Source organism: Triturus cristatus, chromosome 2_2 (genome assembly GCF_964204655.1).
Source record: "Triturus cristatus chromosome 2_2, aTriCri1.1, whole genome shotgun sequence".
NCBI lineage: Eukaryota > Metazoa > Chordata > Amphibia > Caudata > Salamandridae > Triturus > Triturus cristatus.
The window spans coordinates 846691570-846704324 of NC_140582.1; the positions used below are offsets into that span (position 1 = coordinate 846691570).

A 12755-nucleotide genomic window follows, 5' to 3' on the forward strand; every position below is an offset into this window, starting at 1 on the left:
GAAAATAGGCAGTTCAATAGTTTGATTCATGTGGAACTGCGATACCACCTTGGGCATGAATTTGGGGTTGGTACGTAGTACGACCCTGTTGGCGTGAACCTGTATAAATGGCTCTTGGACGGTTAGTGCCTGGAGTTCACTAACTCTTCGTAAAGAAGTTATCGCTACTAGGAAAGCTACTTTCCAGGTAAGGAATTGAATCTCGCATGAGTGTAGAGGTTCAAAGGGTGGACCCATCAGGCGTGTGAGGACCAAGTTGAGGTTCCACATTGGAGCTGGTGGGTGGCTAGGTGGAATGACTCGTTTGAGTCCTTCCAAGAATGCTTTGAGAGGTGCTGCCTGGTTTGTAGATAGGCTGATATTGCGGTCAAATGGACACGTATAGAGGTGTACGCCAGATTGCATCGGTATAGGTGTAATAGGTAACAAATAATGTTTTGGATGGATGCGTCTAGCGGGTTAATGTCATTGTTATTGCAATAAATGACAAACCTTTTCCATTTGGCTGCATAGCAAGCTCTGGTAGTGGGTCTCCTGGCCTCCTTAATGATGTCCATACAGTCAGGTGGCAGGTTTAGGTAGCCAAACTCTAGGACTTCAGGAGCCAGATTGCCAGGTTCAGCTGTTGCGGATCTGGGTGCTGAATCTCTCCATGGTTCTGCGTCAAATGCTCGGGTTTGACCCCGCAGCCTTTGATGCGGCACCACGGAAAGTTCGAGAAAGGTAGTGTACCACGGCTGGCGTGCCCACGTTGGAGCAACCAGGACGAGTGTCAGTGAGTGTTGTCTGAGTTTGCGTGCCACCAGCAGTATCAGTGGTGCTGGGGGAAAAGCGTACGCAAATCTGCCGGACCAGTTCATCCATATCGCATTGCCCTGCGACTGCGGATGCGGGAACCTGGCGGCAAAGCTTTGGCATTTTGCGTTTTCGCTTGTGGCGAATAGGTTTATCTCTGGATGACCCCACTGCTGGAAGTACGGTTGGAGTACTGATGGGTGTAACTCCCACTGAGCAGAACCGCCACCTGGTTGTCCTTGCCGGGGAGGTGTTCTGCCATGAGGAACATGTTCCTCTGAATGGCCCACTTCCACATGCTCTGAGCCAGATGAGACAACTGTGGAGAGTGTGTTCCTCCCTGCTTTTGTATGTAGTACATGGCGGTCATGTTGTCCGTCCGGATCAACACGACTTTGTTGCACAAGTGTACTTTGAATGCTTTCATTGCGAGGAAGATTGCCATCAATTCCAGAATGTTGATGTGCATCTTCCTTTGTTGTGTTGTCCATAGTCCCTGCACTGTGTAGTTGAGTACATGAGCTCCCAATCCCTGGAGAGACGCGTCCGCTGTCAGTATTATTTGTGGAACAGGCTCTTGGAACGGTCGGCCCTTGCAAAGGTTTTGTGGATTCCACCAATGCAGAGAGTTGTATGCCCGACCGCTCACCAACACTAGGTCTTTCAGCTGTCCTTGAGCCTGATTCCACTGACGTGCTAAGCACTCCTGAAGCGGGCGCATATGTAGTCTCGCGTGCGGGACTATGAAAATGCAGGAGGCCATCATGCCTATCAACTGCATGAACACTCACGCAGGAAGGGAGTGTTGTGGTTTGAACTTAGAAATCAGCATTTGCATGCTGTTGATTCTCACTAAATTTGGCTGAGCTGTGGCCGCCAGTGTGTCTATAGTCGCACCTAGGTACTGTTGTACGTGTGCGGGCTGGAGATGGGATTTTGGGTAATTTAGTGAGAACCCCAGACTGAAGGAGGTGAATGGTGCGGGACGTGTGACTGGCACATTGCTGGGCTGACTTCGCTTGAACGAGCCAGTCGTCCAGGTAAGGGTAGACGTGTATGTGCTGCCTCCGTAGATGTGCCGCCACAGTAGCTAGGCACTTTGTGAACACCCTGGGTGCTGTTGTCACGCCGAAGGGAAGGACTTTGAATTGGTAGTGCTGCCCCTGAACAGTGAACCTGAGGTATTTCTTGTGTGAGGGGTGAATGGGTATGTGGAAATACGCATCTTTGAGGTCCAGTGTGGCCAGGAAGTCTCCCTGCTTGAGCAGCGGGAGGACTTGCTGTAAAGTGAGCATGTGAAAATGCTCGGAAAGAATGTACTGGTTCAGGGGTCTCAGGTCTAATATAGGTCTGAGTGACCCGTCCTTTTTCGGTATTAAAAAGTACAGGGAGTACACCCCCGTACCTTGCTCGTGGACGGGTACGACCTCTATTTTCCTTTTAGTAGCATACTTTGCACCTCCTGCTGTAAGAGCGTTAAGTGCTCTGAGGACATAGGACGGTTTTTTGGAGGTATTGTGGGTGGAGTTGGTTAATTCTAGGCAGTAACCGTATTTGACAATATCTTTGACCCACCTGTCCGTGGTGATGGAGTTCCACGTGGACAGGAACCTTTGTAGCCTTCCCGACAGGTGTTATGTGGTCGGGAGGAAGGGAGAGGGCGTCACGGCTTGTTCTTGGGGGAGGACCTGGTGTTGCCGTAGCCGCGTCCTCTGCCCTTTGTGCTGGAGCCACGATATCCACCCCGGGTGTTTTTATCGTAGGTGCTTTGTTGTAGGTTTGCTGTGACCCCTGTCCTCTATTTCCGGGGCGACGAAAGGAGCCGCTCCGAAAGGACTGCGTTTGTAGGGCCCCCATGGACTTTGCAGTGTCTGTGTCCTTTTTTATTTTCTCTAGGGTGGTGTCAACCTCCGGCCCGAATAAGTAATCGGGGTTGACAGGTTGGTTGAGGAGGTTATTTTGTACCTCAGGTTTGAATCCGGAGATTCGCAACCAGGCGTGTCGTCGCAACATGACGCTAGTGTTTATGGCTCTGGCAGCTGTATCCGCGGCATCCAGTGCACACTTAATGGATTCATTTGTGAGCAGTTGTCCCTCCCTGATGAGGATCTCTGCACCTTCTTTGAATTGGTCAGGGAGATGTTGGAGTAGTAGTTCTAATGTGTCGTAGTGCGCTCGATCGTAGCGAGCGAGGAGCGCCTGAGTATTGGCAATGCGCCATATGTTAGCTGCCTGGGCGGCAACCCGTTTGCCGGAGGTCTCTAGCACCTTGGACTCTTTGTCCGGGGGAGGAGCATCACCTGTTTGCGAGTGTGCCCTCTTGCGAGCATTCGCAACTACAATGGAATCCAGAGGTAACTGGCCTCTAATGTAAGTAGGGTCCCCAGGCGCCGATCTGTATTTCTTGTTGATCCTGGGGTTTATCACTCTTGCCCTGGTGGGTTCCTTGAAGATGTCCTTTGCTGGTTTGAGGACACCCTTCAATATGGGCAGAGTCTTTATATTCCTCTGAGGATGCGAAAGTATCCATGAGAAAGTCGTCCTCGACGGTGTCAGAGTGAAGTTGCACCCCACGATTGGCTGCAGCACGTTCAATTAGAGCGTTGAACGCGGCAGTGTCCTCTGTGGGAGATGTTTTTGCTCCATAGAGTTGCGGGTCCTGTGCATCCATAGGTGCACCTGAGTCTACAGGGTCATCCCAAGCTTGATCAGGGTCCTGTTGGCCTTCAGGGTCCATCTCTCCGGGGTAGGGGACTTGGTCACCCATGTAGTCCTCCAAAACATCTGTGTCGGAGTGTGTGGGAGAGAAGGACTGTGGATCCTGGTAGGGGGAATGGAGAGGTTCGTAAAGAACTGGTTCCGAAGCCACTGGCAGCTTTCTTTTAAGCGGGATCCGGAAGGAGTCCAAAGCTGGCTCAGAAGTTATTCTCCTTTTGTGGAGCATCATCCTGCCGGTGTCGGCGTCGATGTGATGGAGACGTCTCCGCAGGAGAGCGTTCGGCAGGCGTGATCGTGGTGTGGGTGACCCGTGTCCTGATTTGGAACAGTTTCGGGACCGTGGATGGTGGCAGGCCAAAAGTAATGTTGGCCGGTGCCGAAGAGGCTGTTGGAGCTTTTATCGGCTCGGAGCCCGACGTGTCCTGGAGGACTGTTTTGTTTTTGGTGCGTTGCGCAGCAACGGGTCGCACCTGGAGCGCCATAGATTCCTTTGCGCCGACCGGTTCTGTAGAGGCGGGCGTGGACTTCTTCGGCGCCGGTGAGTCATCGAGTCGAGGGGCGGTAATGGCCATCGACGTCTTCGATGAGTGTGCCTTTGGTGGTGCTGTCGAAGCGGTGTGAGACGCAGCAGGCAGTTTGACCTTTGGGGTCGGAGCCGATTGCGTCAGTGCCGGGAGCCGAGTAGGTTTGGTGGCACCGAAGGTCTTTTTCCGTATGTCGACTCAGACGTCGGCCGCTGCCAGCTCGGCACCGAAGTCTCGTTTGGTGCGCTCGGTGCCGACGGGTTTTGCTGGCGTCGAAGGTGTGGTGGGCCTCGATCCGACCAGCGTCACTTTCGGTTTCAGTTGAACCAATACAGCTTTTGGTTTCGAAGAAGGGAAACCAGCCGGTTTGGGTATTAATGGCTGCCGCTGAATGTCCGAGGCCGGGCCAGAGGGCGGGGCCGAAGAACTGCGGGATAGGTCTTGGGTAAGGCCCGAAGGCGATCCCTCGACCGGAGCCATAGACTGGCGCACTGGGATATCCTCAGTCTGTACGGGTAGGCCTTGCTCGTCACCGGAGCTACTCTCTTCGGCCCCTAAGGCCTCATTGTAGTCTCCTACCTCGGTGTCGTCTTCATCTCTGCGAAAGAGTCTTTCTTCGACGTCTTCCGATCCGGAGTCATGTTCGGAAGCGGGACTGGAGGGTAGGTTCTCCACGTCTTCGACATCTTCGTTCTCGGCGCTGAAGATGGGGGCCGGTGCCGCTTGCTGCGCCTCGAGTCTCGCTGCTAGTCGATTCCGGAGAGTCTTCTTGGATCGGAATCGGGCACAGGCCATACATGTAGATTCGTCGTGATCCGGTGAAAGGCATTTGTTGCACACCGGATGGACGTCGATGTGGGGATATTTGAGTCAAGATAAGCACATCCGAACCCAATGGCGGAAAAAAACAATCTGAGGATGGAGAGGATGCCCATGCGCACTGTAGTCCAGGGGAGGAGTCACCTATCCCAGGATACTTCGAAGACTCTTCCAGGACAACAACGTGCAAACATCCGGACCCAACACTAGGCGGCGATCTATGCACAGATATGAATTCAGCAGCCCACATGCCTCGAACACAACAATAAAAACCAGACCTTCATTTGCAGCACCCCCCCCCCCCCCCTATTTTTGCTATATAAGAAAGTGTTGGACATTCCACTTGATATTTGAAGGAGAAGTAAAAATTTGCGATTAGCATTCTGAACCTTTGTGTTCTATCCTCATTTCTGTTTTTCCCCTTTTCTCAAGCAATGGTAGTTTGTATAATTACTTAGAATATGTATTCCCATTCATGGATTCAACTGAGAATAATTTATGTAGTGGGCGCTTACAGCACTACATGTTTATTAGTGGCGATACTACTGTTTATATACCAGGTTTACATATCTTGGTTTTTCCATCTGGATATATTTGTGTGTAATTTATATACGCATGTGGGTAGTCTTATGATGTCTTGTGTGCAATTATAATTGGGTAATGTGCGTCATTCTCTGTGAGAATTTCTATTTGTTCCAATACACTTTCAATAGGAGTACGTTATGTTTTGTGGGTTTGAGTATTATGACTTCTGTCTTGTGTGATTGTTTCAACCCTGATCAAGTTCCTTCATCGGAACAAAACTTGTTGGCTGATGCCCATTTTTTACGATGACCAATAAAGGAATTTGTTGGACTTATTCATATGATTGACAGACCAAAACCAGTCCTAGGATGCTTGTTTCCAGTCCAGGGAGGCCCTGGCCTGGCAGTTCGGGCTGACTGTTCCCATTGGGCGCAGGGTCAAGACTGATTTGCATATGGCTGGGTCCAAACTGGAATGGCATAGTGAGAAAAAAAACTATGGATGTAGGCCCAGATCTCTGTACTGGGGTGAATGTATGACATTGTTCTGAATTCTGTCCATCAATTGTTTTATCATTCATATGGTTTTGACTCCATTCCTGGTGCACCTTCCATCTTCTAAGAATTCCCTCAGGAATTTGTGCTGTTCCCTCTGCTAAAGAGCTAAAGAGGAATGTTTCCAGATTTGTATTCAAAGCAGTGGGGTCTTGTGTTGCGAAATGCAAATGGCAAAGCATTCCAGGCCAGCTTACATGGCAAGGGAGCAGCCACCCAACCTTTGACGTTTGAAGCGAGGAACCCGGGCTAGGAGTTGAGACGTGGAGCAGAGTTCATAGGAGCATAAAAGGAGAACCGCATTTGTGGGTAGGGCCTAAGCCATGAAGGGTGCGATGGGCAATCACTAGGGATTTGAATTGAACCCATTCTGCCACGGGAAGCCAGTGTAATGAGCACAGATGTTGTCTCACACTGCTTCTAGTAGGGATGTTGAGAAGAAGCCTGGCTGCAGCATTTTGGACCACCTGTAACTTAAGCAGATAGCCTGGGATGCCAACATACACAGGTGACTTTCTTAAGCAGCCCGAAGAAGAAATTTAAGGGTTTTAAGTAGCCCAAAGCCATTACCGGCAAGCTTCTTGACCGGAGTAGAAAACAAAATGTTCTCAATCCAATTCCCTGGTTCTTAGCGGGTTTCCCGGTTGAGAATAGCAAAAGCATAGCCAACTCAGATGGCCAGAGCATTTCTCTAAAGTTAGGGGGGAATTTTCCGTAGGAGTATTTCAGACTTCTCTTCGTTACACTTAAGTTGAGCAGCAGCTAGCCAATACGGAGGTCGAACAATTTGTCGACGAGTCGTCAGCATAAGCAATAATTTTTGCCCCCCCTCCCCCCCCCCCCCCAAAGTCTTCGGCTAGTTGGACCAATGGGGTAACGTAGATGTTAAAAAACAAAAAAAGCGCTAAAAGACCCCATTGGGACACCTGTGGCCACTATCTAAGGGGATGAAGACCAGAGACCCCAATCTCAGCAAGACAGGTGAGCAACAGCAAGTGTGGAACTGTGTCGAACGCCGCAGACAGGTCAAGCAGAATCAATGCTGCCCTCCTGCCAGCGTCTACACTCCCGAATGGCCTCCGAGATTTCCACCAGTGCGGACTCTGTGCTATACGAAGCCCTAAACCCTTACTGAGCCAGATGCAAGAGGCCTGAGCTTTCGAAAAACTCTAGTCAACACCTTTGCCATGCTGGGCAAAAGGGAGATGGGACGGTAATTCCCTGGGCTAAAAGTATCAGGCGATGGCTTTTTTGTTTTTTCCAAGTAAGGGAAGAATCTTGGCCTGCTTCGAGAACGCCAGCCTCCAGAAGGGACATATTAATGATGCTATTAATTTCAAAGTTGATGGTCTCCGCAGCATCTGTCAGTAATCTGGCTGCGCAAGGGTCCGATGGAGAGCCTGATTCCAGGCCCTTTAGAGTCTTAAGTGAGCTAGACAGGTCGACGGGAGTAAAAGAGTGAATAGGATTAGCAGGAGGGGTCACCAGAGGCAGGGACTCAGTTGTAGCCCTGCTGCAGGAGGCAAAAGACTCCTGGATAGTGCGAATTTTGTCCATGAAAAAAACTGGAAAGACTATTGCACCAAGCATCGGAGGATTGGGGGGGGGGGGAGGGGGGGGAAGGAATAAGAGTACTCCATTGGGCAGTGGGAGTCATGAAGCTCTGGACGGAGAACATTTCCTTGGTATTGTTCTTAACAAGGTCAGTGCGAGCGTAATAGTGGAGACTTAGCCTAGCAGAGATTTTTTTTTTGTTTTAACCAAAGTGTGCTAAGCCAAAGGACAGAACTCTGCGCATCCAATCCCGCTCTAATTTCTTGAACTCCTGTTTAAGCACTTTCAGGTTAGGCATGGACTCCCTGGAAAGCGTAAGGGGGAGGCAGAGGATAATACAATAATGCCTAGACAATATATGGATGGGCCTCCAGGTATTGGCTTTACATATTACTGAAACTGCACCATTTCTCTGAGTAGGGAGCTGTAGGCCTGACGGAATAGCTCTGCGTGGTAATGATAGTAAAATATATACTATCCACCTGAAATTAATCAAGTTAGTTAAAATAAACTTGAGGGGTATAACAAGCAAATCAACTACATAATTAGCATTAATTTTAGTTCACTGTACCTTTAGCAATGCGCTGTCAGACGTGGCACCATGGTGTATAGGAAATGGCATTCGTCCATCTGGAGGGGGAAAAATAATCTGCCATTAAAGCCTACATTTGATAACCAACTATACTGAGATCAGACTAGATAAAGAAAACCGTTACAGGCAATTGTAGTTGTCTTCCAGGGGATCCTTTTAATAGTCACTGAAAAGCCGCACTTGCATGCAGGATACCGGAAAACTTTAGAAAATAACTTCGTACAAAGAAATATATATCCACAGCCTACAAAAAGGCTAAATGACAACATTTCATTAAAAATAGAAACCAATCAATGAAAACCACTATACAGAAGTGACCATAGAAAATCTTTCACAAACTTTTAAAAGGAAAAATGGAATGACAGGCAATGTTAGTGAATAGGCTGCAGTGCAAAGCAGTGGACAACACTGGCACAGTTTAAGACCCTCACAGTACAACCTGCATCTTATGCCCCACAGGTAAGTTAGCTCAGTTAATTCTCAGCTCATGGTAACAGGATCCTGGGGCACTGACCCGACTTCTATTAAAAAAAAACATTAGGAATCTTTAAAAAAAAAAAAATACTTTTTCTCCTTTGATATCTTTTAAACCATTTCCGGACTGAAATTACCGTATTTTCTTGTCAGGATGGAGTCATTCATTGTGAAGTGGCCGTCCTGTGAAAAGGACTAGTAAGACCCTCACAAAGTGTTCTGTTGGACTTCCGGAAGACCTGGCAGAAACCTACAGCCACTGCCAGAAGTTCTTTGGAATAAGAAAAGACGGGGAGAGTAGCAGGCTTTATCAATTACAGGGAGAAGTGGAAACAGCAGCTGGGACAACTAAAGGCTTAGGGAGGTGGCCATTCTTTCACCAGAGAACCCTCCTTCTGCTCCAATGACTCCTAGGAAATGCAGAGGAAGGGGCAACTCCCCCGATCAACATTGAGAAGCATGACAATTTGGTAACCAAACCACTTGCTCGTAATCAATAGGGATGCAGACCGAAACCAGACCACACTCAAAAGAAGCACAATGGTCACTGTCAAAAATACCCTTTGGTGTAGATCACAGTCCCAAGTCAAAATCCGGTGTTTGCCCTACTGGTTTAGTGAATGCAGATTGATCTGTTCGCACTAGCTTTACACTCCAGCCCATTTATGACCGCAATCAAGACACTGCGCCTTGACCTGTCTGACCCTTCTTTTGACTTTGAGGGACCGGTATTCCGACTGGCAGATACTCCATTGTAAATGTTAAATTAATCTTAACTGTCTTTGTAATCAAATTGACCAGTATCTAGATCAGTGTGTGGCTTGTAAAGCTTGCTCGTTTGTGTTTCTTGCCCGGAACTGCACCCTCAGGGCAGGAGTGGATGTGACGGACACAGGCAGGTCAAAATTGCTATTTTAACTACAGTCCTAGAATATTTGATGAAAGAGAAACTTCACCTCAAACATCCCAGGAGGCCCTTTTAGTATTACAACTCCAGTCCGGGAAAGTTATAAATTCCAAGTATTTTTAGGAATGTTTGAAAGTTAGTTTTGAATGGCAGGAAAGGGTGCAGCTCAGGCAAAAAACTAGGAATACCACAAAGATGCCACCTTCTGAACACCGGAGGTTCACTCTTGGGAATAGCACGATCTAATTACATACATTTACAAGGACTAGCAAGGCCAACAGGTCTCTCCTATAGTAGATCTATTGGTCTTGTCAATGTTTCTCAAGCCATATTTTACAGCTGTGCGCCTGCTGGGCAACAAGGCTGAAAGTAAAGTAAGGGCTATGATGTGGTCAACAGCTGAATCAGCACTTTTTCCCCTTACTTTCAGCCATGTTGCACAGAGGCTGCGCTGCTGTGCAACATGGCTAAGAAAACATGGACAAGGCTATTAGATTTTATAGGCAAGACTTACCGACTTTGCCAATGCCTGCAGCCATAAGCAAGCACCGACTCAATGCCAGGGTAGAACTGAACACCAGAAGTAACAAAGTATATTCCAGTACAAAAGAAATGATAAATTGCTTACCTGTAAGCCTAGTTCTCTTCTAGGGGTATCCTCAAAGTCATAAGCACTGAATGTTCCTGCCAATATGCAGAGACACCGGAGTACATAAAAAACATTATATAATTTTACCATTCTAAGAAATGCAGCCTTAAGTTACACAAGGCTTGTATCCAATAAACATCTGTTTTAATTCTCTTAAATACACTTCTAGGAAGAAAAACAGAGAGACTCAGCCTTTGAGCTGCACAAACTGCAAAGTAATAGGATAGGCATTGCTAGCCCAAAGGCTGCATTGAAAGCACAATAGAAAAGGACAGGCACCATGCCGCCTCAGGGGTGACTGGTCAGTTCTTCGGGGAGATCCAATCATCAGGGCGCAAAGATGACTTGATCGATCAATTGTCTGGGGAGGTGGACGGGTTGCTTATGGCTTTGATAAGGATACCCTGGAATAGAACTAGGATTACAGATAAGTAACATCCTCTTCCAGGGGATCCTTATCAATAGTCAAGCACTGAATTGAGTAGCAAGCCCATCCCCCTACCTCTGGGCAAATGACAAAGAATCAAGAGCTGCTGTTCTTAGCACTGAAATACATTTCTTGAAGAGGTCTGGACTAAGTGTCTGCTCTCGTATTCAAATAGAGATAGTGTCTTGTGGATGTATGTACTGACCTCCAAGTGGCTGCTTTGCAGATCTCAGATGGGAACATTATGAAGCAGTTTTTCCCCCTTGTAGAGTGTGCCTTGGGTGTAGCCAGAAGTAGTTGTTGGATAAGTGGTAAGTCAGTTTGATACATGAAACAATCAATCTGGAGATGGATCGTTTGGAGACAGGAAACCTTGTTCTAATGGAACCGTAATTAACAAACGGATGATCAGATTACCTAACAGCCTTAGTATCGTCTATGAATTTCGATAGACCTTTCAGGTGGTATGGTGCAATTAGGAACGAAAGTGGGTAGTGAAACTGACTTTAACATTAATCAGGTCAGACACTACCTTAAGCAGAAAAGCCGGGTGGATTTTCATCACTACTTTGTTTTCAACAGTCTTTCACAGCAACAAAGGGTATGGAGGACAGAATATATATGGCTTAGTAGAAAAGAAATGTCTAACAAAATATAAAACTTTGATAGCTAAGGCCAAATCGGTTTATATCTCAAAAAATGTCAATTGAATCACCAAAGATCTCTGCAAAGGAGCTTTTTCCGTACAGTTCTAGTCTGGACTTCCTCACCAGCAATAAAAGCTAGGGAATATAATCTATTTTTTTTGTTATTCATTAGCTTTTTTCCCAGGAAAAAGTCCAAGATATCTAATGGCTTTACACCTCAAAGTAAAAAAAAAAAAAAAAAAAGCAAATTTCGACTTCCGAGGTCTTAAGTGAGAAGGTCTTAAGTGAGCTTAGGGAATTTCAGACTAACAGTGGGACAGGTTGAACAGCTGGTCCGTACTATAAACGTCTGGCTCACCAGTTTATCCTTGTACCCCTATCCCCCACTGCTATAGTACAGCTTATTCCAGACCTGATTGCTCAACAGCTCACTAAAATCAACATGTTAAACAGGGGTATTCCCAATCCTCTGGACAAAAAAAAGTCAGTCCTTTCACTCAAAAAACCTAACCTAGATGCACAAGAAACACATAATCATCCAATCTACAGACTTATCTTTCCAGGCAAATAAGCTATGAACAGTCACCTAACATTTGAGAAAAACAACCTCTTAGATCAGACAATTTGGGTTTTGAAGTGGTCACAGTACAGAAACAGCTCTTGGCCACCAAAGGAAGATATACTGTACAAGGGCAGCAGAGCAGCCCTGGACTATTGGACCTATCTGCAGCATTTGACCAGAACTGTTTGATCAACCAGTTAATGCAAAAGGGTACAGCTTTGGCTTTATTTCACTCTAACAGATCACAACCTATAGGTCTTGGTCATTTTCAATCTGAGCCTTCTACGTTGAGCTGTGGTGTGCCTCAGGGCTAGTCCTGGAGTCCTACACTCTTCAATGTATACATTACGCCACTGTCCATTTTAATCAAATCCTTTGGGTTTTTGCTGGTGTCCTACGAGGACGATACTCAAATAGTTGTATCATTTGCCAAAACAGACTGCAAAATGAGTGATACTTCGAGACTGTATGCTGGCAACTGGATGGGTAGCCACAGCCTCAAGTTGAATTCCTCCAAAACAGAGGTGATGCTATTTGGACAGGATACCTCCTGGTCCTCATCATGCTGGCCTCAAGAAGGGGGAACTTTGCCAGCTCCTAAGACAAGTTAAAAATGTAGGCGTCATCTTACATAAACTGACATATAAAAATTAGGTGTCAGTTATTTCCTCATTTTGCTTTAAAAATTATAAAAAAAGATTTCCAATCCCATTTAAGCTTCTGAAGACAGTAATTGCATTGATCCTAGCCCACATTGAAAACTGCAATGGCCTGTATCTGAACCTACAAAAGTGCTTGATCAGCAGACTGGATATTCTTAAACTCTGCTGCCACTATGTTGCTGAATGTCCCAAAATTTCATTCTGTTACCCAAGTTCTAAATGAATATAATTAGCTTCAGTTGAAAAACGGAAATCTTTACAGCCCTATGCATAGCATGCAAGGCCCTGCACGGCACGGGTCTGATCTTTACTGCCTAAAGAATTTTAAGTGGTACTTCCCTAGCAT

General features: G+C 46.9%; 1 protein-coding gene across 1 annotated transcript in view; it reads right to left on the minus strand.

Moving 5' to 3' along the window:
* Nucleotides 1-12755, minus strand: part of UCHL1 (ubiquitin C-terminal hydrolase L1) — a 504068-nt gene that overhangs the window by 14708 nt on the left and 476605 nt on the right. The window contains exon 6 of the mRNA XM_085643316.1: nucleotides 8061-8119. Coding sequence (XP_085499442.1) covers nucleotides 8061-8119 — 59 coding nt within the window. The remainder of the gene's footprint in view (nucleotides 1-8060; nucleotides 8120-12755) is intronic.